This window comes from Siniperca chuatsi, linkage group LG3 (genome assembly GCF_020085105.1).
Source record: "Siniperca chuatsi isolate FFG_IHB_CAS linkage group LG3, ASM2008510v1, whole genome shotgun sequence".
NCBI lineage: Eukaryota > Metazoa > Chordata > Actinopteri > Centrarchiformes > Sinipercidae > Siniperca > Siniperca chuatsi.
The window spans coordinates 15597438-15622213 of record NC_058044.1 but is presented as its reverse complement, the minus strand read 5'-3'; the positions used below and the strand labels follow the sequence as shown (position 1 = coordinate 15622213).

Below are 24776 nucleotides of genomic sequence, written 5' to 3'. Positions count from 1 at the left end.
ATGCCTTTTTTGAGAACTCACCAAATGGCCAAAGTGTAAAATACATTGTTGTAGATAAGAAAAAATACGAGAGCAAATAATGAAACAAGGAGAGGTGATTGGAAATTTTCAGTTGTCAATTAAGTTGATACTGAATTTAACTGAACGATTATCTATGCATTCTTCTGATCTTGAGAAATGGAAAGTCGTAAGAAGCCTTGCATGCCCTTGGACGGTTGAAAGAACAACTGTATGTACTGAACAGAAATATTTTTTATTTTATTTATTCTATTTTATAAAGGTATATACTGATTTTATTAGTTGGGGCAAGTAAAGTCTCTTGACTCGGTGTTATTGTCTCAGTCCCTGGTTAACTCACAATGCTACGACAAGCTCCGCTTTGCAGAAACAGGCAGATAAAGGAATATATCTTCACCTTGTACAGTGCACTGAGAGCTGGGAGTCCACTGTTGGTCTGAACAGTTAACAGGAGTGAGGAGGAGGAGGAGGAGGGGGAGGGGGAGGGGGGGAGGAGGTGGGTAACAGCAGTGGACTCCCAGTGTCTCTGTCAAGCTCACACACATGAACAACAACAAACACACACATATTTCCCACAGATGGATGTGTTTGCTTCCGTTTGCTGCTCACTGATTTGTACACTTTATCAATGTAACCAGTTGTGAGAATAAACAGCATTATAAAATAGAACCCCTGGATTTTGTGCGTCTGTGTGTGCATTTAGGCTGCAACTCATTTTTGTTTCCCAGTGTTTTTATGCTTGTGACCCTTCATCACAGGCTTGTCTGTGTTCAAGAGTGACTTTTCCTTCTCAGATTGTTTTATTTGATGAAGTTTTAGAGGTCTGAGGAGACGAAAGTATGCGCTATATCACAGAAAAATAAATGTATAACAGAATTATTATATTTATTTTCTTTCCTATCTATTCTGTCATCTTGTCAGCACTCAGATTTATCTTGGTCCTGCCCCACAGGTTTGGAATCATTGGTTTAGTCTATAAAATGCTAAATGCCCATCACAAATCTCCAAAGACTAAGCTGACATCTTCAGTTTGCTGCTGTTTTCTGAATAAGGGACTGTACTATAATTATTAGGGTAGGAGGGTTTAAAGACCCTCCCAGGTGTTAATATGTTCTTTGGACCCTCCGCCTGACTAAAAGAAAAGTTGCAAAGCCGACGAAAACTTGAGTTCATATTTAGCATATTTACTCAAGTAATGACTTGCTACGATAATCATCATACTTGATCATTATAATTGTCACATTTCTTTTGATTGACTGATCACAGCAGAAGTGTGTATGTGCATGAGTGTATCCTGAAGTCATACCCTGAGTCGTGGGACCAGAGATGAAGAAATGAGTAAAACAGCTCAATTCATTTTCACGTATTTTTATTTGTCAAATTTAACTTAATTACTTTCATAAGCTGCCATCTTATGATATAATCAGTTAAATACATTCTGATACACAGTAAGTAAAGACATGCTTAATACAATAATTAAATACTTAAAAATGATTTACTTTATGATCACAATGATTATAGTGTGAGAACATAAATAATTTAATTTGTGCATCAGTGAGCATGAGCTCCACGTTTCTATAATCCAGGCAGAAAGACGGAGGAGGAGGACGCAGATATTCGGGACGGACGCTGAGAGAGAGAACTGCCACCCCTGTTGCTTAGAGAGCTGGAGGATGGGAAGGAAATGGGTGGCAGAACAAAATCTGAAGGCTTCGACATGACCTGTGTCACCACCTCTGTCTTAGGTCTGACCACCTTTCCTCTGGCCTTAAACGGGCTTTCTGGTTGAGCTGCATCCTTCAGTGTTTTCTCTGCTCCCTCGGGCTCTGTGTTTTGTCTCTGCACCTGCTTGGAGGCTGCATGGGGAGTGGGTGGAGCAGGACAGGCAGGGGAAGGGGTGCTAAAGACAGTCTGCTGCGATTGAATCGTTGGATTGTCACTTAGCTTGTGTGCAAGGGCTGTGATCGGAGACAAGTGGTTGGAGGGTTTTGCAGAGGATATTAATGTCAGTGTAAGACGAGGGATTCTTCTCGGTTTACTTTTTGTCAGACGACTCTTCTGATGTGATTGGTTGACTTTTCTCTTTGTTGGTTTCTTCTTGTGGCTTTTAGGGTGATGCTTTGAGACTGTGGTTGTCCTGTTGGTTCGTCGTTTGACCTTTCGCTTACACCCTTTAAGCCCTCTCCTCTTCTTTCCTCCCTTTCCCTCCTTTTCATCCTCACTACATTCACCTTTCTTCTCTTCGTGTTCTGAAGATTCGACTGGGTCCTGTCCATTCACAAACTCCCTTCCTGTCTGCCTCTCTTGGTTTGAGGGGGATGAAGGTTTGCTGCTGGCTGAAGCTACGCGATTCTTCCTGCTCTTCCCCTTTTTACTGGTGTTTGATTGTTCAGGAATTAATCCACCCAGGAGGCCCTTTGCTGCTGCCCTTGCCAGCACATCCTGGACTGTTTCCACCTTAGTGGGATCTGCCTGAAAAAGCAAGGGCAGTTTAAGATTTGATGTGAAGATACAACACATTAAAACTACAGGTCTCTAGGGTAACATAGCACCACGGAGATCTATACAACAAAACATTGAGGCTGTAGAAATGACCCACAGCTATTAAATGAACCTGCAGAGGAGGAGGAGAGGAGAGATCGCAGGGGGTTTGATGGCTTTTACATCCCAACGGAGCAGAGTATGGGATATAATTTGAAAGGCAACACAATAGTTGCTGTCACAAGTCACTTATCTTTTCTTCCCGTCTTCCTATGTGAGAAAACAAGACTTTACAACCATGCTAGCAGCTCTGTGAAGGCTGTATTTAGGCACAGTGGTGCTTTGAGCTAAATGCTAACAGCAGTGTCACCCTGTTACCATGCTCACAATGACAATGCTAATGTGCTGATGTTTAGCAGGAGTAATGTTTACCATGTTCACCATCTTAGTTTAGCGTGTTAGCATGCTAACATTTGCTAATCAGCACTCAACAGAAAGTAGAACTGAGGGTGAAGGGAATGTCATTAATTTTGCAGGTGTTTGGTCATAAATAAGGTCATAAATACGTGATCGTCAAGGGAAGCAAAGTGAATACAATTCATTCTGAGGGAAACATGAATGTACCAAATATCATGGCAATCCATTCAATAGTTATCAATACATTTCACTAAAATCAACAAATGTAAACCTCATGGTGGCCCTAGAGGAAAAGTCAGGGAATCACAAATATCAGCTGGCAATTCCATGGCAATCCATCTAATAGTTGTTGATACATTTGAGTGTGTAGCATTGTTGTGAACCCACTAACAATATAAAGTAACGCCGCTTGCATGGCTAGTAATACAATTGTTGGCTATGGCTAATAACCCATGGTCATATGGTGGACTAACCAACAGACCAACATTGCCATCCAGAGCCACGCTGTTAGCATAGCTAATAATTAGACGAGGAGAGTACTCGTTATATGTCTGTATGTTTTACAGGGAGGTCAATGAGAGTATTAGGATTAACTGAAACAAGATGTAGCCAGCAGGTCCTTTAACACGAAAACACACACATTTTGCTCTACATATATGCACAGCGGTAAAACATTGGTCTTCATCTGCAGTGACATTTTAACCATAGTAGAAATCCCTTTAAATCTCCTTTAAGCCTTTCTCCTCCCTGTCTGAATTCCATATACTGTCTCTTCTCTAATGAAAGTAGAATGATGTTCAACACACGACTCAAAACACTGAAAATGCATCTTTTATTCACTCTCAGATGTTTAATCTGCCTTTACGATGTTTTTCATTTTTCTTGCTTTGACAGCATTATATGCTTTGAGTCATTTATAAGCCTCAAAACTTTAATTATGTTGCCAAAACGAGAGTTTGTAATGAAATTGAGAAGACTGGGGAGAGGCATGAATGATGGCAGCCTGTCAGATGTGTTTAACAGTTTCAATATTTCAGTGTTTTTTCAGTGTTTTTTGGACAGATGGATCTATGGGTTGCCATGAAACTTTAGATGATGTACTGACTCTAGCGACACCATGAGGTTAACATTTATGGTTTTAGTGAAATATCTCAACAACTATTGGATAGATTGTCATGACATTTTCTACAGACATTTATTGTCCCCACAGGATGAATTGTAATAACTTCCCTCTAGCGCCATCATCAGGTTAGATCTTTTATTTGTCCAACACTTTGGTTTATGGCAAAAAACCTGCAAAACCAAAGACATTCCCATCAGCCTCAGCTGTATCTTGTGTTTGGTGCTTATTAGCAAATGTTAGCATGTTAACACGCTAAACTGACATGATGGACATAGTAAACATTACACCTGCTAAACATCAGCATGTTAGCATTGTCATTGTAAGCATGTTAACATGTTGATGTTAGCATTTAGCTCAAAGCACCGCTGAGCTACCAGTACAGAGCTGCTAGCATGGCTCTTAGTCTTTATCCTTTGAGTCATTTGTAAACCTCAAAATTTAAATTATGCTCTCTCTCTGTTTCTCTATGCTGCCATGTTGTCTGTTTCAGATCCCTTTAAATCGTCCTCCAGCACAGTTTGACTGCTGTGGAGTCGTTTATCTGAGCAGCAGTTAACCACAGACAGAATTGTCAGTGTAACTAAAGCTGCAGCCGCAGCTCTGATGTGATTCGACTCACTGTAAGAGTGAATGTCGATTTAATTAGACACGATGATCATTAGATTTTAAATGACTGCAGTGCCACTGGACAGGTGAGCAAGACCTGCACCTGTGTGTGTGTGTGTGTGTGTGTATTGATATAAACACACTCACACATACAGGCACAATCCCCTCCCTGCACCATTTTTCCAAGCTGCAGGGGATCAAAGGAGCAGCATCTCATTTCCTTCTGTTGTATTTTTCTTCTTTTTATGAGTGGAGAAAGAGGGAAGAAAGAGGAGGGGGGAAATAGATGGAGCAAGGAGGTGATGCAACAAGACTGGAGGGGTGGAGGGGGGGCTGGAAAAACGATATAGAGAATGATCCATTCATCTTTGCTGTAAAGTACTGAAATGTTTCAGCGGCTCAAGTGTATTTCATCTTTAACTTGTCTCTTTTTTAATGGAGTATTGGGATAATGCTGCAGTGTTTCAGGGAGCGATAGTCGGTGTGTGTGTGTGTGTGTGTGTGTGTGTGTGTGTGTGTGTGTGTGTGTGTGTGTGTGTGTGTGTGTGTGTGTGTATGTGTGTGCGTGCAGACAAGCAGAGCCGACCGACCTCCCAGCAGACAGACAGTAAAAGAGTGCAACCTCAGCACTACTGGAAGGTCTCGTCACAAAGCAATCACACAAAGCGCGCGCACACATACACACACACACACACACACACACATACACACACACATACTCAAACACACACCACAAAGTCTCTGTTCCCCCTCAATCTCCAAACTCAACCTTGCCTTCTACATTTCACTTTTTTCCTTTCAGCCTCCACGTCTCTCACATTTTCCTCCTTCCTCTCTCACCTGTCGGGAAAGCCGCGCAATGAAGCAGCCGTTGGTGAACTGAGATGTTTCGAGCCTGAAGAACTTGGAGTCTGTCGTGTCTCCTGACTGGGAGTCATCAGGGAAAATCGGACCGTTCACCCTGAGAGGGCAGCACAGCAGCAGGTGAGACTGCAGAAGAGCTACAACTCGTGGAAAAGTTGTTAAAAGGTGCTGTGTAGCATTTTGATATTAATTCATCATAGCCACATTAATGCAGAGAAGTATTACTGTACAAGAATGGAAGTACCATAAATTACTTTGACAACCAAATACAGGAAATGTATTATTTTTTAACTCTGCTTTATGTGGCACCTTTAATAGTTTGGTTTTGAGTGTTTTCAGGCAGGTGAGAGAACTTTAGCAACTTTTGTAACTCATAAACTGATGCACTGTTAAAAATCTACAAATAAACAGTTTGTACTTGATATCGTTGGCACAATAATGATTCTCAACAGTATTTGGACAAACAACAGTTCAAGGTCAACATCAGTGCAATACTCAATATATATATATATATATATATATATATATATATATGCACAACTGTTTACTGTAGATGTGGGAGGGGGAGTTGGTCCACTGGTACTCTCTAGACAGATTGTCGAGCTCAGAGCCTCAGGACAAGCATGTTTATGGGCCCCTGCACTGCCAGCTGTCACTGCTGGTTCCTGTATATTGTACATCTGGTGTGGGTGGTGTGATATGTTGGCAAATGTTGGTTAACAATTCTCAGCTGACCAAACACTATTTAAATTGTGTTAAAATATGGAGATGATGTGCTGATATGACCTTTATTCGCGTTACAATTCTCAATGAAAAGCTCTTTTTGGAAGCACAACATTTGTTGAGTGTAAATTGCACTCACTGCGATTTTAAGTGGGGTGACCATTTAAAAAATTGAGGCTCAGAGCAATTTTCTTTCTAGGGGTCCTGAATTTGTACTTGTGGCACTATTTTAATGAGTTTGGTAAGCTTCAAATAGTATCGTTTTGAACAGGTGCAGTGAAGTTATGAGATTTTAAAGTAACATTGCATCACTGCAGTAAGGTGAGAACCTGAACCACTGGAGATCAGCAAAAACAATATTTTTGGCAAGTTGCTCTTTAAACTTTATAAAACCTAGCAAAACTATTAAGTACTAAATTATTTTTAGAATAATTTTCTAAAATATTCGAAGCTGACGTGGAAATATCAAACATACGCAAAAAACTAATTAAAATCTGGAAAACTTAAAAACTTCAGAAGGAACCTTATAATTCTTTGGATATATAGTCCATGATAGTATTTATACACAGAAAGAGGTTTTTGAGGCCTTTTGTGGCTCCAGGTCAAGTGCAATCTTGATAGTGTGTTTGTTAAAATGAGCTTACCGCTGTGCTTCAAGCATATAACTTTAAAAATATCAGGAAATAAAGAGGCAATGACCCACATATAATTAAGCATAACAGCAAGTGAGCAGTTTACTGTGTTTAAAGACATACTTAATGTTTGTTTTACAGCCAGTTCCTCCCTCTCTCATTCTTCCTCTCCTGATCTTTAAAAACAACTGTCACATTCAAGAATGAGGAAATTACTTCTTTTTTACGTTTTGAAAGCAACCTTTTTATATTAAAAGGAAAGCAGTTTGGTGGCAGTTAAGAAGATTGACATGTGTCCGGTATTAGTTGCTACTGTGCAGTTCTTTGGAGCAAACAAGTGCCAACTGTTCTGAAAACAACACAGGCAGCATGGTGCTAAAGTAGATCTGTTTTTTCATTGAACAACTACTGTAACCACAGAGGTGAAACAGCTGCTGATCGTCTCATCGCACATTGGTAAGTCGATGAAAGAGCTTATGTGACCAAATATAATAACATTTGGATTTCGTTAAGAGGATGGATGGTAGAAAATGGGTTGTGTGGAGCAGCAGGTGTGAAACAGACTCTGAAATCTTCTCCACCCCATTCACCCTGACTGTAGGATTATCTACTGTCCCCACGGCAACCGCAGCTGATCCCTTATACTGTCATCTGCCTGGTGACTGTAACCCCTCTTTCTCTCACACACACAGATTCAAACACAGACACACACACCTGTACATACAGTATATGTGGAGATATGAGATACCCTTGCACTAGACAAACACTATTTACTCACTCACTCTCTGTCTCTCTCTTACAGTCTCTCCTGCTGTCTGCATGATGAAGCTCACTACTAATTGGGTTCTGCACATGAGTAGCTGTTGAGTTGAGCTATTTGTTAATGAGACTGTGATTTTAGCTCATATACTCTATGCCTAATCTTTTGCTTTCAATGTATTCTTATTATGTTACTGTATGAGGACTGACTGAAAGCAGTCCTGTTATGCTTACAATGAAGGACTGTAGTTTCCCCCTCAAATGAATCTCCAGCACAGAAAAAAGAAAGCCTTCGGAAGATTTTACATTAGATGTATTGCATGATGCACAGCGGATGATGTTGTCCAGCATCATAAGACTGCAAGAGTGACTTGCTAAACTACTATAGCTGTTTTCATTACAATTTCTACATGTAAGTGCTATACAGACTACGTTTTTAGCCATGCTACAGTAGCAGTGTGGCTCTTGGGATGGCATTGTGGGTCTGTCGGTCGACCCACCACTTTGGTCCAGACTGAAATATCTCAACAACTGTTACATGGATTGCCATGAAATTTTGTACAAACGTCCGTGGTCCCCAGAGGATGAAGTTTTGGTGATACCCTGACTTTTCATCTAGCGCCACCAGGCATTGACATTTTGAATGGTTTGCCATGACATTTGATTCAGACATTCACGTCCCCCTCAGGATGAACTGTAATAACTTTGCTGATCCCTTAATGTTTCATCTTGCACCATCATCAGGTCAAAATGTAGATTTGTCCAATATTTGCTTTATGACCAAATACTTGCAAAACTAATGACAATCTCAGCCTCAGCTGTATTTTCTGCTTAGTGCTAATTAGCAAACATTAGCATGCTAACACGCTGCACTAAGATTGTGAACATGGTAAAAATGATCCATGCTTAACATCAGCATGTTAGCATGCTGACGTTAGCATTTAGTTCCAAGCACCACTGTGCCTAAGTACAGCTTCACAGAGCCGTTAGCATGACTGTAGACTCTTAGTCTTGTTTAGCCATGCAGGTTGGTTTTATAAGTCGACAACTTGTTTGATCTCAGTGAAAGTAATCACCTTGATAGATGGGTATGAATACAATAATCTGACTGAATCTCAGTGACAGTAAGAGCACAATTACTCAGCTTCAAAGTAAATGTCCAGTTGCTGTAAACTTTAAAGCAGGTGAGCTGCCATCACTGTGCCAATCACCTGCCGCTCTCTGTCACAGGCTGGTCGGGGAGAGAAAACTGGGTCTAAATGCCTTCAGCTTCCTGTTTTCCTTTAAATTCACCTAGAACGACTTTTCTAAAAACCCTTGTTCCTTTATGTATGGCCTGTAGTAGAAACAGTACATGACTAATTTAAGTCTCGTCATTGCATTTGAGCCAGTGGACAAGTAAGGATTGCACAATTAAATACTCAATAGTCAGGGAACTTCTACCTGCACTAAGAGAGAGCAGGTGTGTGTGTGTGTTTACCTGAAGGGCAGCAGTTTGGGGTGAGTGTGTGTTTTCTCTAACACTCTTTTCACCAGCTGTTCGTTTTCCTCAGGATACACTGAGCGTGTGCAGTAGACCACCGTCTGAACCTTTGGGACTGACAGGGAACAGGAGAGAATACAATGTGCAAAGAATAATCCTCTGTTCTGTTCTTATAGCGCTGGCATCTTATCAACAGTAGGCACAGAAGGAATTGCAATACAGACAACATTTTAACTGTGTTTGTGTGTTTGTGGATGGTCGTCCCTTACATAACAAATGTATGACTCTGTTCATTGAAATGGTCAATGTATTGTCTTTTGTTGCTTCAACAAAGCCTATGTGTGTGTGTGTGTGTGTGTGTGTGTGTGTGTGTGTGTGTGTGTGTGTGTGTGTGTGTGTGTGTGTGTGTGCACGCACGCTTTGAATATATACTCACAGGAGAGAGCGTGTGCTAGTAGTCGTGCCTGCTGGGTAGCCATTGTGTGTATTTTGCTCTGGGATACAGAACCTTGAGACAAATCTGGCAGCAGATCCCAGTCTGTCAACAGAATGAAACTTATTTTAGCATATTTGGGAAATTTAATGGAAAGACATTAGCTCTTCATCTTACCATCAATATTTCTAGAATATTTTATTTTCTATTAGTTGATTTTTTGGACTCTTTGGTTACTTTCCAATCCCCTAACCTCCTTCCTTCTGTCTGCCTTCTTTAATGGCCCAGTTCCCAGTTCCAGCCCTGAGATGGATCTTCTTGGCACAATTCTCCAAAAGTGTTGGCAGCTAATTAGTGTTAGTTAGCTCGCGTTAGCTTACAGTAAACACTGACTTTAATGGTTTATTGGAGTAGCAAAGGAAGACAGCTAGTTACCGAGAACTGTGCCAAGAAGATTGCTCTAAGTGTGCTTCCTGCAGCACAATCCATTCCTTAAAACTGCAGACAGTCAATCACAAATTTAATAACACAATAAATGCATACATGGAAAGGAAATACATATGTGTATTGTATTTCATTTTATTTCTTTGCTTGATTTGTTTTAATTTGGGCATTATAAATCTTTCATACATGGCTGTGCCACAATTGAAAATGACAAGTACTGGATGTCCTTTTCAGCCTTTTCTCCAAACTTTCCATAAATCTCCAAACTCTGCAGACTTTCTTGAGGATATATATTCAGTTTTACATGAAATAGGGGCCTCACACTCCACAGAAAGCCTCTGACCACCTCTTTCACTGAGGTGTGCTGATCATGCATGTGATGTCATTTAAAGTCTGTGAAGGTTCACTGTGGGTTTAGGGTGGACATTGTTCCATCCCTTTCTCCCTGATGTTACGTACCTCCATGTTCACTGTGGATGGTGGGCACAGGGTCACTGAGGGCAGAGGATGAACACTGAGGCAGCACTATGATGACCTTTAAACGCTGGACGGCGGCGTCCCGCTCATCCAGACCATAGAACGCTTCTGTCAAGACTCGCACATCTACATTGAACATAAATTAGGATCAGGAAAGTCATACGTATGCACAGGAGATATACAAAATCTTTTATCACTCACTTTTGATGTCCACTTGTGTGAGTAGTTCTTGTATCTCTTCTGTGTGTGAAGGTGTGTGATCAGCACCACACACCAACACTCGGCCGGAGCGGGCAGCGGCCACGACAGCTATATGAGCCACAGTCACAGCTGAGAAAGACCCCACCACCAGGACGTCACCATTTTCAAACAGCAGGGGGCGTAACACGCTGACTGCCACACACACACTTCTGTCCTGCAAAGAGACACACACACACACACACACACACACACACACACACACACAGGTGCACACGTTATTTACACACATGCGTGGAGGACTTTCTTCATATTCTTGACGAAACTGTACCCTCTAGCATTATAGGCTGCTGTGTTGCTAATCAAGATAACAGCAAACTGACTTCTTTAACACAACTTTAAACTTCACATCACAACGGCAATTCCAACTGAAAAGGCCCTTTTCTTTACAAAAGGGCAAACCTTTTAATCTGTCTCACAGCAGTGAAGTGAAGCTGTATTAATGTGTCTGAGCAGGACTATTAGTTAACGATTGAAGTAATTAACTACATTTCTTCCTGTTTATTTAACTGGACAACTTACAGTCCCTTTTAGGGACTTTTTAATATTCTTTAAAGCCAGCAATTTTGCTTTTACTTATCTTAATGAAGAAGTGTACTCCAATAAAGTGGACAAACAGAAAACAAATGTTCGTGGTGCTCCATAAGTAGAGAAACCAGAAGATTGGAGCCATTTGTAATGTATAGTTGTCCAGCAAGATTAGAAGAGTATTTGGATTTACTTTGCTGGTGCACTTTGTTTAATTTCTATTTTTTCCCCACTGAAAACAATCTAGTCTGAGCTTTATAAACTAGCACTTGCACGACTGCTTAAGTAAGTAAAGAATCAGTAAAGTATGAGGACTTCTACTTCAGTTGGACAGAACTCTTTCCACTCTTTCAGTCTGTCTGTATCTGCTCCTGAGAGAGGAAAGCATGTTTCTCATTAGTGAGGTTTACCTACATTTAGCTCAACTACACACTTCACTACACACACAAATTCATACATGCCTGTGTGTTAACTACGTGTGTAATTGTGAGGCTGCTGTGGCGGAGCCGAGCGTGAAGCTGTGGGGAGAAGACGAGTGTGTCTGGACAGAGAGGGTCTCTGCAGAACGTCGACTCCCCAAGGTCACTCATGTTCTCCACTTCACACAAGCCAGCGCTTTGTAACACTTCACACACTTCCTCAACACTACAGAGGAGAGGAGAGAGAGGAGATTAGATTCATCTGTTCATTTAACAGCAGAAACATCAACATTGTCTGCCCCGACATACAGAAGAGGATTTACAGCAAATATTGGGACTCAAATGCATTAGTGACCAAACCAAGTGAGTGTTTACTCCAGGGTTGTCTGTTGAACAGTGCTACAGCATTTAGCTTTCAATCAACACCCACAGGAGCACTTCTTACCCTCAAGCTGTAAAAATGCTGAACCTTCCTGTTTCAGATACACCCCAGTGAACTTTGCTGACTATTAATCTCGTACTGAAATCCCCCCCAAACAGAACCACATTTTATAAAGAGCCACTCTGTTCACACTTCTCTTTATACTGACATCATGTGCTCCCTGGTGTACGACATAGACCAGAAAACCCCTGCTGGTTTACACCCAAATAGACTAGATAATAGATCACATGTGTGGAGTCTGGAGTGTGCCACAAAGAAGAACAGAGGGGAGCCGTTGAATGTAGAAAAATCAGATCATTTAATATGCTCAATACGTTCTTAAATGAAGGCACAAAGAACACAAAAAGGCTTGGACTGGCAGCTACTCTGGAGTGCAACACACTTCAAGCATGGTGCTCTTCCTCAGGCAGCATCTTTTTGAGTGTGTCACCAGAATAATTATAGACTTTCACAACATTTTCACTTTGCTGAACTTGAAAGCAAAGAAAAAATAAGAGCTGAATAGATTTGCGAACAAGTGTGAAATAAACTAATGACTGCATGGCCTTCTTTCTGAGTGTGTACCTGATCTTCAGAGTATTGACCCATGCGTACAGGGGCAGATGTTTTGCTCTGTGTTGTTTGCTCCTGACGGGATCAGACAGAAAACAGGAGACACTCTGCAGATTCTGTTTCACTCTGCAGCGAGCTAGAGATGCTGCCAGCTTGGTCTTACACCTGTTATAAACACACACACACACACAACATACAACAGCCAGATTTATTGTAAACATACTTCAGATTACATTTCATGTCTCCTACCTTCAGTTTGGGTGATTTCTGGATTTGACTTTACCTGATTCAAGAAAACTATTAACATGCAGGTGAAGCAATTTCAAAGTTGCCTTATAAAAAAACAACTTTTAAACGCATGATGTTAACATTTGACATCTACACCCACACGCACCTCTGCAGACTGCTCTCCAGGTCCCTGACTTCCTGCAGAGGCTCCTCCCCGTCCTTTGATGAACGTTCCCGCAACAAAAACCTTCGGTCCTGGAAGTCAAACAGCATCACCATCGCCAATGGCAACAAGTCGCCGGACTACAAAACATCATCATCATCATCAGATCTTTATTGTCCCTCATCATTATTTTATAGATCATTATCATAATTATTAATGTACCAACAGAATCGACCTTTCCCGCAGCAGACATTTTGACTTGCCATAGCAGGAAAAGCACAGGTGAAACAAATTTAGTTAACGATGGCTCACTTCCATCAAGTGTCCCAGTGAGCCAGCAGACATAATACCAGGACCCTGGAAGTAACTCACCTAAATACAATGCAGTCTTTTTTTATGTTATAAATACACATGTACTTTTCCTGCTATGACAAGCCAAAATGTCTGCGGTGAAAAAGGTCGATTGTAATCATATTCAGTTTGTCACCATCATCTTAAACCTGCATTAATATCTTTGGCCACGTGGGAGCAGCGGAAACAAACTGTAAACACAACACAGACATACTGTATCATCATCATCTTTTAAGTTGATATAGCAAACTTGTTAGCAAACAGTTGCTTATATACACTTCCAGCAGTTACGGAGCAACATTATCATTCATTTGGAGTTGTGTTTACGTCCACTTGGTGAATGTAAGTCTAATATTCACTCTCTTTTGGCTCTTGTTTTGGTCTCTACCAAGTCCTGAGGGAAACATCTGTCTCTTTAGCTGCTAAATGCTCCACTATGTTCGCCAGCTAGTCGCTAACTGTGTCTGTCTGCTGTTTGGTGCTGAGCAGGTAGTGTACAGTGGATTTTTAGAGGTGTTTTTTGCTAAAAACAGCTGCCTGCTGCATCTGTGGGTTTGTCACTACAAGCGACCCCTTTCACATTACATGTAGTCATGTGATACATTGTTAATATATATGTATTGATTGTAACTTCCTCAAGGAAAACTAAAAATGATAAGCATATCTTTTCTCACACTGCTACTGCTAGTATCTTTTATGGCCATGTACACACTATCCTTTCACTCAGCTCCTTTTCTCATGGTGTGTGTGTGTGTGTGTGTGTGTGTGTGTGTGTGTGTGTGTGTGTGTGTGTGTGTGTGTGTGTGCGCGCGCGCAGGGAGGTTGAATATGTATGTTGCAGTAAAGAGGTGTGTGGAATTACAAAGAGCTGTGTGGCAGCTTTTATAGTCTTACTTTCAGTCTAATGACCTGTCAGCCTATTCTCTGTTTCAGCCATCCCTCAATAAAGCCATCCGTTACACACACACACATTCACACACAGGTGTGTCTCTTTGTCCATGTATGTGTCATTGCACAGTGTTTTATAGTGTCATTTATAGTCTCCCAGTGGGAGTGTGCATCATTTGCCACCTATAACCAGCCAGACTACGTACAGATCTGAATACAAATGGCCTTCAACTGCATCCCCGTCTCCCTCACCACCATTTTACCATATTCTGATGGAGCACATTCATGTGGACAGAGAGAAGACAAGATACTCTATTTGAAGACAGATAACTCCCAGACAGTTTAACAGTCACCGAGTAAGTGCTGAAGTGTTTTTAATCAGTTTTTGGGTTTGTGACCACTCATGTCAAATCTGGTGGGACTCACAATATGCTGAGAAATGTGGAAGCAGCTGTCAGTAATGATGTCCTCTAGTAAATCTTGGTCTAGGAGAAAAACAATGTTGTCAATGGACAAAATAAAATATCAAAACATCAGTTGGATTTCATATAAGACACACTAAAGCTAAATTAAGTTCACCCAAATTTGGAGATATCAGTCTCTGAGATTTGTACCTCCGCAGAAATCTAACTTAACTGGCATCAAACATTTTGATAGCATCATTTCTTTAAAAAGCAGCAGAAAACAAAACACTGACACGATATCATCTCATAAAACTGTTATGGCGAACATATTAGCAAGCAGTTGCCTATTTGCACATCCAGCAGACATGCAGCAACATTATCTTCATTTTGGAGTCGTATTTCTGGTCACCTGACGAATTTAAGTCCAATATTCACTTTTAGCTTCAATTCACTTTTTTGAGTTTTAGCTCTGTTTTTAGTCTCCACCAACTCCTGAGAAAAATATCTGGCTCTTTCGCTGCTAGCTGCTCCACTGTGTTCACCACTGTGTAACTTTGTCTGTTAACCATTTGCTGCTGGGCAGGTAGTGTACAGTTTTTTTGCTGAAAACAGCTGCCTGGAAATGAGGTTGATGAGAGCGGTGAACCAAAACAGTAAACTTGCAGGTCATAAAACCAAAACAATGAGCTAAAAGAAGTAAATGCTCTGTAAAGCTGCAGAGTTGGGTGATAATTCTTTGTGGGTTCATCACTAATATGAAAATATTTATCAGGGCAGCTTTAAATGTAATTTTTCACTGCTTTCAGCAACACAGACCTAGAAGTCCATTTAAAGCCATTGTACAGAGGTGGCGGCAGACAGCTCAGAGAGCAGTATCTCCGCACCTGGCCAAATAAAATTAAAACTATCTGCATGGCTAGATACCAACCACCCCCTACATGTGCAGTGAATTATTGTATGTAAAACTGTGTGTGCTTACTGTGCCTTTGTGTGTGTGTGTGTGTGTGTCCATGGCATGCAACCTCTTATCACCTCCCATACAGACATCTGAAGTAACTCCAGCTGAATAATTTGCAGTCACATGGAGAAATGAAATGTATGACTATATATTATTTAATCTACAGTCTGCAGTTGAAGCTGCTATTCAAAAGTGAATATTGGAGTTGACACATGCTGCAGCTCCACTGTAATTCATTATAGAAATAAGATTTCCTTATAAGAGGAGAGTGAGGTCTGCAGACATAGCAGTAGATCAAATTTATTTCTCCCTGACTTTATGTTTAACCATCAGTCCGTCCATCAGGCAGGGTGTGTGGTTCCACTTAAATCTCAAAACTACATTTGGCTAAAGGATGCTAAGATTTCCCATAATTGCTGAAAACAATTTGAGTAACTTCATTAACATAATCCATACATTTGAGCGCGTTGAATGCGAGCTGGTAGGCCTGTCTCTGTGTGGTTTTGTCTTCGCTCTCTGGAAGTGGTGTGTCTGTCTTCTTCCCATAATGGAGAAGTTGTTGTGTGGCTGTCTTCTCTGTTCGCAGCTGCTGGAAAATGGCTGCTGCTTGCAGGTAGGCCAGATCTGATGGAGGGGAGACTGCAGGAAGGGGGAGTGAGGGGAGGGGGTGTTACAATAGATCGTTGTTGCAAATTGGAGCGGGGATACAAGGAGACATCAGAGGAGGAGGAAAAAGCGACATCAGATCAACATTAGGGAGGAGAATGTAAGAGTTCCAGTGAATGCCCTGAGAAGTGACACTGTTTATTTTCCAAAACAGTAGAATGTTTAGATATTGGGTGATATTAGACATTTTATCCTAAACTCTAACTTTTAGGATAAGGTTTCAAAATTTCATTTGCTTTGTTTTTTCTTTTGGCTTCAGCTGATGCGCACAGCTCAGCTATAGGTGACTGCAACCTGAGGCCACACAGGTATGTTTGAGAGCCTTGTCTTTCTTTTCACAATAAAAGCCCTTGCACATTGTCCAGTGTTGAACTGCTGCTTTTTACCATCATACAGTATGTTTGATCAGTGTACAACCACACTTCTCTTACTGGCTGCTTGATAAATGTTTGAATTTTAAGAACACTGTACTAGAAAATAGGGTTGAATACTTTTGAATATGATTAAATATACTCAGTATGAGATAAAATATTGAAGGATATCAGTATCATATCTTACCTGGTGAAGGTAAAGATGAATGAGGATGAGGAAGGGGAGGTAGAAATGAGAGGGGCTCCTTGTTGGTCTGTTGGCTGTGGTCTTGATGTGAGATGAAGAACTTCTCCGTCACAGAGCTCCTATTCACATCCCCGCTGGAGCCCACTGTAAGAGAGGGGGAGCAGTGTGTGTAGCTCATGTTACACACATACAAAAAACAGCAGCATAAAGACTTTACCTCTGTCTACCATGATCACAGCAATGAAACCAAACACTTGTCAAGCGCTTCTGTAAACACACACACAGTCTATCTCTCAACATTTATGTCTCTTTCACACTCCTGCCAGCTTCTGTTCACCCAACTAGCATTTAAACAGACACAAACATAGTTTGTTTATAGAGTTGAACCTGAGCTGTGCAAATGTAAATAAGACGCATAGTGTTAGTCATGGCTGACATGTGATCCACCTTCCAGTTTCTGTGAATGTGAGACAGTGCGGCTGTAGGACGCGGTGGGTAATTGGGCTCCTCCTGGTGCAATTAGGCGGCCGGTCAGATACATCAGCATGAATAATTAATGGGCCGCTGCCCGACCCTGGACAAAAGTTCCCCTCTCACTGACCTGCTTCACTCATCTCTGTCAACTGCTACACACACACACACACACACACACACACACAGTTGTGTTTCCATCACTTCAGAGGACATTACATTGACTTACATTAATTTCCTGAAGACTTTCCCTCACCACTACTTGCCTAACACTTGACCCTAACCTTAACCTTAATCTTAAACCAAGTCTTCACCCGTGCATCCCCACAATGTGACTGTGTAAACAGATTTATGTCCCCATAATATAAAGCACACACACACACACAAATATGAAGTAACAGTATGCAGGTCTGCAGGATGTGGTCCGAACCAGTGATGTGGGTGTTCGGATGACATCTCTTGACCTGACAATAAGAATTAGCACACAAGGATTAACATCCAAAAGTGCAGGGACCACTAGCCTCTAATTAAACTGGATTAATAGAGAGAAACACAGACAGAGTGTAATCGGCTTTTACAGCACTCATCAATGTTTGAGCACAAAGTTGGGATTGACCAGAAATGTGCAACGTGTCCAATAAGGCCATGTCAGTGCAAATGGAATACATTAATGAATATCAAACAGCAGTGATTTAATGAGTGTGAAGCAGTTTCCTGTCCTCTGCAGGAGAAAGTCCACTTTAAAAGAGCAGGACTGGGAGAAAAGGCCACAGCAGCTTAGTGTAATCTGCATAGACGATGATGGGCTGTTTAAAATTGCATAGCAGGTCTTACCTTTGTCATTCAGAATCCTCCTCACGGGAGCAACGCAGCTCATCTTCTCGAAGAAATGCAGCCTGAGCAACTATTAACCACAAACTGGTATTTTCTGCTCTAAAAGTCTGTTCCTGCTCTGCTTTGGATATCATCACCTCTTTGTCATGCCTGGTTTTGTTCTGGAGCTTGCCGGCCTGTCCTGAGTTTGAAACACCATGGCAACAATATTATAATGAAGGAGGCCTTTCCTCTGTGACAGATATACAGTAAAATACATACTCTGTATAAGACAACTTTGGACATTTAAGGGTTACCGTCATGTATTATCACTGCAATACGTCTTTTAAAGACTTTAACTTTAATAGATTGGTTGCATTTTTTGACGCTCTTTCATGTTTGGATCCATTTATGAGGAAAGAGACAGAAAGGATCAAACTGATCGCCTGCTCTGAGAGGCAGTTACAGAAAAGCTGCACGTGTATGTGAGTATTTGTGTATGTTGAAGTAACGTGTTGGCAAATCAAATAGCATGTGATGCATTCCAGTATACAGTACCATGTCTGACCAGTTGGACTTGTAAACTTTATTCATACTGCGCCTTCTCCTTCTGAGTGACAGCAGGGCGGCATCAGACAGGCGGACCAGACTGAGACTGCCCCCTGCTGGCCACTGCAGCGCTTCACACCTCAAGCAGGGGTTGAGATGCAACACTAGTAATGATAACACCTGTGAGACAGCAGGCGATTTGATCATTTTTAACAGGGGGGATGGACCAGTGGTAGCCTGCCTCTGTCTGCTGTAGAGAATATCGATGTATTGTTGAGAATTATTTAGTTTTGACGGAGCGTTTCTATTTTAACCGGCGCAGCTTTTCTAGCCTTTGCGGCCCGGGGGTCAGGGAGAGCAAAGACGCTCTAAAAAGAGAAAAGTAGACCGCGGAAAGAGAGCTTTTATTCATGAATGGACAGACTCTTACATGTTCAATCTTCCCACAGGCAGTTCAAGACCAGCACGTCTCATATATCCCGAGATTGTGGCGATTATTAAAAGCAGCAGTGTGAAGCGTCACTACGAGACAAAGCACAGAGCATCTTTTGAGCAGGTTAACAAGGGGGGTAGTGTCCCCCCCTCGTCCCCCCTCAACCCGCCTACTGGACACAAGCATGTGTGGAATGTAACTGAGTACATTTACTCAAGTACTGTACTTAAGTACAAGCTCGAGGTACTTGTACTTTACTTTTCCCCCTTTTATGCAACTTTATACTTCTACTCCACTACACTGCTGTCTGACAGCTGTAGTTACTAGTTACTTGAAAACCACGTATCTCCAAATTTGGTGATTTTGAATGTTTCTGATCTGAAACTTAAGGATTAAGTGTTTCCTTTATGGGTTGAGCAAATTCTCCTACTTCTTAAGATAAATAAACTATTTAATCCCCTTTGGATCAGCTGGAAAATGCATCATCATGAAGCTGAAAACGGGGCTGTTTTTCCGAGCTCATGAAAAGTTGACTATTTAGAGACACGTGGTTCTCACAGGACAGGGTGCTAGAAACATATGACGATCTTATAGACCATGATGCATTGCTGTAGATTAAACTACCCAAAGTAGTTACAATTAGCTCAACCTTAAACATCTACAGCAGTAAAATGCAACATGCACATTAATGCAGCAGTAATATTGATCGAAACACGGACACTGACAGGGACCATTTTACTGCATAATGAGTACTTTTACTTTTGATACTTGAAGTACACGTTGCTGATAATACTTGCATACTTTCACTTAAGTAAGGTTTTGAATGCAGGACTTTTACGTGTAGTGGAGTATTTTCACACTGTGGTATTAGTACTTTTACTTAAGTAAAGGATCAGAAAACTTCTTCCACCGCTGGTGCAGTGTGTAATTCACTAGAGGAATCAAAGTGCAAGTCCGCCTCTTGGAGTGTACATAAAAGTGATGTTGAAAATGAAGTATTGGTTCTCGCCATGTTGTCTCATCCCACCTACACAGAGTACGTTATATTAGCCAAGAGCTGCGTGAGAGAACTTGCTCTGAGTAAGTTAACCTTTTACTCTTGCCAAATGTAATGAAGATTGTCATCTGGCGTGCCACAACAAAGTTGGCGGTTGGAACTGTTTTCTTTCTGTTTTCTTTTTTGCCATTTTAAAATGTACTGTAGTACTGATATGTAGAGCACAAGGATCTGGTGGGTCAGTGGGTTAGAAAATGTTTAGTCCCTTGGGGCTGTTAGCAAAGTTTCTGAACAGCCTGGGAGCTCTTTACATGCTGAGTCTAAAAGAAAAAAGTCTAAAAATTGTTTGTGCATCTTAAGTTTAATCAAAACAACTCTCTTTGCAGACAAAAAAAAAAAAAAAGGCTAAATCAGCTATTATTTGTGGCCTCTTGCTCTATATTGTTTCCCTCTGTAAAAGCCAGGACAAAAACCCTAATCAACCTAACCCTAAATCTAAGCTGAAAACAAAACACATTCTTGTTTAAACATGTCTACAAATCACTTGGACATGCAGTTTGTTACATGTGTCTCTATCCATTTCTCCTTTTTTATTACACTGTGAGTGTTGTGCGTCAGTGAACGCATCCGCAGCTTATGCAGTGTGAAACCACACTTGTAGTTGTGACTGGTTAGCTCATTGAAAACATATGTTTAAATCTGAATGACTGATTTGTTGTTTGATATTTGTTTTATTAAATGGCAAAACATATTTAAATCCAGAAAAGAGTTCCAACGATAATTAGCTCCAGTGGTTGTATTAAAAATGATTTAATTTAACATGTTGAACTGATATATTGTACCGTTAAAATATTACAGGAAACTTGCAGTGTTTAACTTTCCATCTCTTCTTTTCTGACACTGAAATGTATTTACCATTGGAAGTCTTTTTATTAGTGAAAATTACAACTTATAACTAAACAAAATAGCGGAGTCTTCCATTCATTGTTAATGAACCAGGTTGGACATCGTTAAGACATCAAGCCGTTTCCTAGCTTTTGGAAAAGAGCTGCTAATACTCGTAAATAATGACTGTATTGGCTGTAAGAGAAGCGCTTAAACTCTTCCCTTGAACTGATAAATCAAAGCTATGTAATGTCTGCTACACACCAGCAGAGGGAGACATTTTACTGGGTTATTACAGAGATACGGCGCAGCCTTATCCCTGCAGTGTGTGACCCATTTAAAAGCCACTTTCTGGCCTCTATTGGATCTGAGTGCTTGGCCATTACGAATGTATGTACCTGACACTTCATATCAGTCTTTCTGCTGCATGAACAGGTGCAGACTAAACTCAGCACCCACACGAGCAGAGCTGAACCCAGCGTCTAAATCAGTAGTAATGGACCATCAAAGGATAACACAAAGTTGTTTTTTGTTTACTTGTGCTTGGTACGCGTCAGAACTTGCCAGAAAAAGGCAGGAAGGGGTTTATCAGTGTGTGGAAAAACCTCAGTGAGCTTTTCGGGGCCAAATGAGCCTCACTTCTCTACGGGTGAGAGTACAGCTGGAGAGATTATCCCATCCAACACGCGTCATCAATGTCGCCTCACCACAGGGCTCCACTTGCTCTGCGTGTGTTTGTGTGTGTGTGTGTGTGTGTTTGTGTGTGTAACGGCGTATTCAATAATCGGCCCTGTTGGAGACGGCGGGTCGTGCGGCCATAAGCCGACCTGGAATTTTCTCAATAACGGTCTAATCTTTACGGGAAGCTGTACAGTGCTGGAAGCAGTTTCTCTTCTCTCTTTAATCAATTTACCTTCATTCACTCACAACACACAAACTCTCACACCAGTGTTATTCACTCACATTCAGTATTTACTTTTCTTTTATGTGTGTGTGTGTGTGTGTTGTCCACTTGAGTGACCTTGAGTTGATCTACTGCAAAAAAAAAAAAAGGCCAGGTATCCTGCACAAAAGTATGCGGACACACAAACATTACTGTACATCTTATTCTGAATCCATGTGCATTAATATGCTGCTATAACAGCCTCCACTCCTCTGGGCATGTTTTCCACAAGATCTGGGAACCTGGCTGCAGGGATTTCTCCCATTCGGCCATAAGGGCATTACTGAGGTTGGGCAATAACGCCCGGCCCGCAGTTGGTGCTCCAGTTCATCCCAAAGGTGCTGGATGGGGTCGAGGTCAGGGCTCTGTGCAGGCCAGTCAAGTTCATAAACACCAAACTGGGAAAACCATTTCTTTATGGGCCCCACATTGACACAGGAAAGGGACCAAACTGTTGCCACAAAGATGGAAATACACTATTGTCTAAAAAATTATTGTATGGGTGTCCTGGTGGTTAAGACGCATATAACTATAACATCCTATGTCTCTGCTCAGTAGATTTAAAGGAGGTTTGGAAGATGGGACTTCCTCCTGGGACCTTTTTTGGACCGATTTATAAAAGTGAACATGCCTATGAATAGTGAATAGTGCCTGTTTAGATTTTAAGCATACCTAAGTCCTGTGAGGTGACAGGTTTTCTTTTTCTTTTATTGTGAACTGGGTTTCTCTCTTTCATATTGAAATTCTTTATTTCCTACCCCCTATCTTGTAATAGTGTCTTCTTGTTGCCATGTACTAACCCTTTCTTTAAAATCAATAAAAACTTAAATGTCAAGAAAAAAGCCCCCCCCCCCAAAAAAGCCTTGGAAGTCCCAGACCAGTACATGGACAGGGGTGTCCACATACTTTTGGGCACGTAGTGTCTTTATTGTGGTTGTGTGTGTGAGAGATATTTAGTGGAGCTCATCAGGTTGGGTTTGATCTCTCTCACTCATCAAGACCCAATTAGAATCTATTAGACCCACATCTCTCTCACACACACACACACACACACACACACACACACACACACACACACACACACACGCACCTACTCACCCAAATGTAACTGAGAGGTTGGTTATGTGCCAAAAAAAGGCCGTACCGTACTCCTTCATCCTCCCCTAAACATCAGCCCTTCATCAGCGCGTACACACACACACACACACACACACACACACACACACACACACACACAAAGTTACATATACACATACATTTTGATGGTTTTGATGTTATATACTGTATTATTATCTATGTTGTGTTATTGCTAATATTATATTATATTTTTGTGTATTGTCCAAATATTTGATCAAGTTGTACTTTTATGGCAAAATTGTTTTGGAAATTTTCATGACAAAAAAAGCTTTTGAATTGAAATTGAATTGAATTGACACAGAAAGCTAGAGAGAGAGAGAGAGAGAGAAGAGGGAGAGGGAAATGACAAGATGACAAGCTCCACAGCCATGCCACAAACATCGATTACAAGCCGACACACACACACGTCACTTGATACAATTTCACATCATATATACCAAAGCAAATTACTTGTATGTGAAAACCTACTTTGCAATAAACCTGATTCTGATTCATAAATCCAGTTCACCAGCAGAAACAATGGTAATATGATCCAAGTTTTCCTCCTTTCTCAGTTTTCCTTGCAGTGTGTGTGATGGCTTGATTGGACCCACTTGTTGCAGGTGAATAGATACGCTGCCCCTGTCTCTTTGTGTGTCTTTGTCGGCTGTTTGGAGTACCAGCGGAGTGTTTTCCTGGGAATCTCTGCTCTCTGTGTCTCAGGTCTCTCTGTCTATTGTGTAGCAACCAGGGCAGGGTCTGAACCGCTTATTGTGGGAAGACTCTGCTTTTGTTTACACCCTGTGAAAAGGCTGCATGTGCACGTCTGCAAGTCTCTGTGTGTCTAATGTAAACTAAAAGTTCATAAAGCTATCATTAAAGGATAATTCCAGTTTATTACAAATTGGGCCTTATTTTATTAGTTTTGTCCATAATTTATGTAACTATCAAAGGAATAACTTAATATTCTGGGAAATACATTATTTGCTCTTTTGCCTGAGAGATCGATACCACTCTGGAGTCTGTGAGGTCGACAGGCAACAAGTAAGACTCCAGGAAGTTACTGCACCAGGCCATGAAATAGTTTGGCACATAACCTTCTGTAACATCACAAACTGTCATTTCACCCTTCAGCTTTTGTTTGGATTAAACAAACAATTTCTAAAGTGTTAATTAGTGAGCTTTAGAGGTGCTGGTAGACAAGTATTTTCACCTTTAAATGGAGCCAGGCTAGCTGTTTCCCCCTGCTTCCTGTCTTTATGCTAAGCTAAGCTAAGCGTCTGCTGGTTCCTGGTTGTACCTTCATATTTATCACACATAACTCTCGCGAATAAGCGTATTTCTCAAAATGTCAGACTATTCCTTTAATGGCTTTGTACTCACCAAAGTAATTGCCTGAGATCTCAGCCAGTCGCTAAAAAGAAGTCTGACAGGGCAACAGACATGAGCAGAGAGAAAAGATGGACTTTGTGGTTAAACTTTGACCTGCTACACACACAGTTTTCCTCTGCATTTGTCTGTTTTACTAACAAATAATATCGTTTAGATAATCTGGCTGTAGCGATGGTGCCATGTTTCCAGATCTCTGCAGTTACTTTGGTGAGTACAATGTCATCATAATCAACAGAGGCAATGGCCTTAACTACAAAAATAGGTGTTAAGTTGTAATAAACCAGAATGATCCTTTAACTCGG

General features: G+C 41.1%; 1 protein-coding gene across 4 annotated transcripts; it reads right to left on the bottom strand.

The window, feature by feature from the left end:
• Positions 1 to 1376: 1376 nt before the first annotated feature.
• LOC122873840 (putative methyltransferase NSUN7) lies at positions 1377 to 18480 on the bottom strand. 4 transcript variants are annotated; one of them, XM_044191046.1, is made up of 13 exons: positions 18181 to 18480; positions 16876 to 17019; positions 16108 to 16290; positions 14716 to 14774; positions 13054 to 13142; positions 12672 to 12824; positions 11708 to 11891; positions 10662 to 10875; positions 10443 to 10586; positions 9543 to 9644; positions 9104 to 9221; positions 5486 to 5606; positions 1377 to 2490 (listed from the first exon to the last, which is right to left on the bottom strand). In XM_044191046.1, the coding sequence occupies exons 1-13, from the start codon at positions 18221 to 18223 to the stop codon at positions 1594 to 1596; spliced, it is 2451 nt and encodes an 816-aa protein (XP_044046981.1). In that variant the 5' UTR covers positions 18224 to 18480; the 3' UTR covers positions 1377 to 1593. The 4 variants fall into 4 exon arrangements, with proteins under 4 accessions (XP_044046981.1, XP_044046979.1, XP_044046980.1 ...); XM_044191044.1 differs by having other exon boundaries at positions 13054 to 13190; positions 18181 to 18478; XM_044191045.1 differs by lacking the exon at positions 18181 to 18480 and adding an exon at positions 17093 to 17471 and having other exon boundaries at positions 13054 to 13190.
• Positions 18481 to 24776: the final 6296 nt, after the last annotated feature.

Excerpts from the sequence above, each read along its gene's own strand:
- LOC122873840 (XM_044191044.1), bottom strand. The coding sequence starts at position 18,223 with ATGAGCTGCGTTGCTCCCGTGAGGAGGATTCTGAATGACAAAG. Across the intron at positions 13,191-14,715 it reads TCCACATTTCTCAGCATATT|TCCGGCGACTTGTTGCCATT; the intron begins GTGAGTCCCACC and ends GATGTTTTGTAG. Across the intron at positions 5,607-9,103 it reads CCCAAACTGCTGCCCTTCAG|GGTGAACGGTCCGATTTTCC; the intron begins GTAAACACACAC and ends CTGCCCTCTCAG.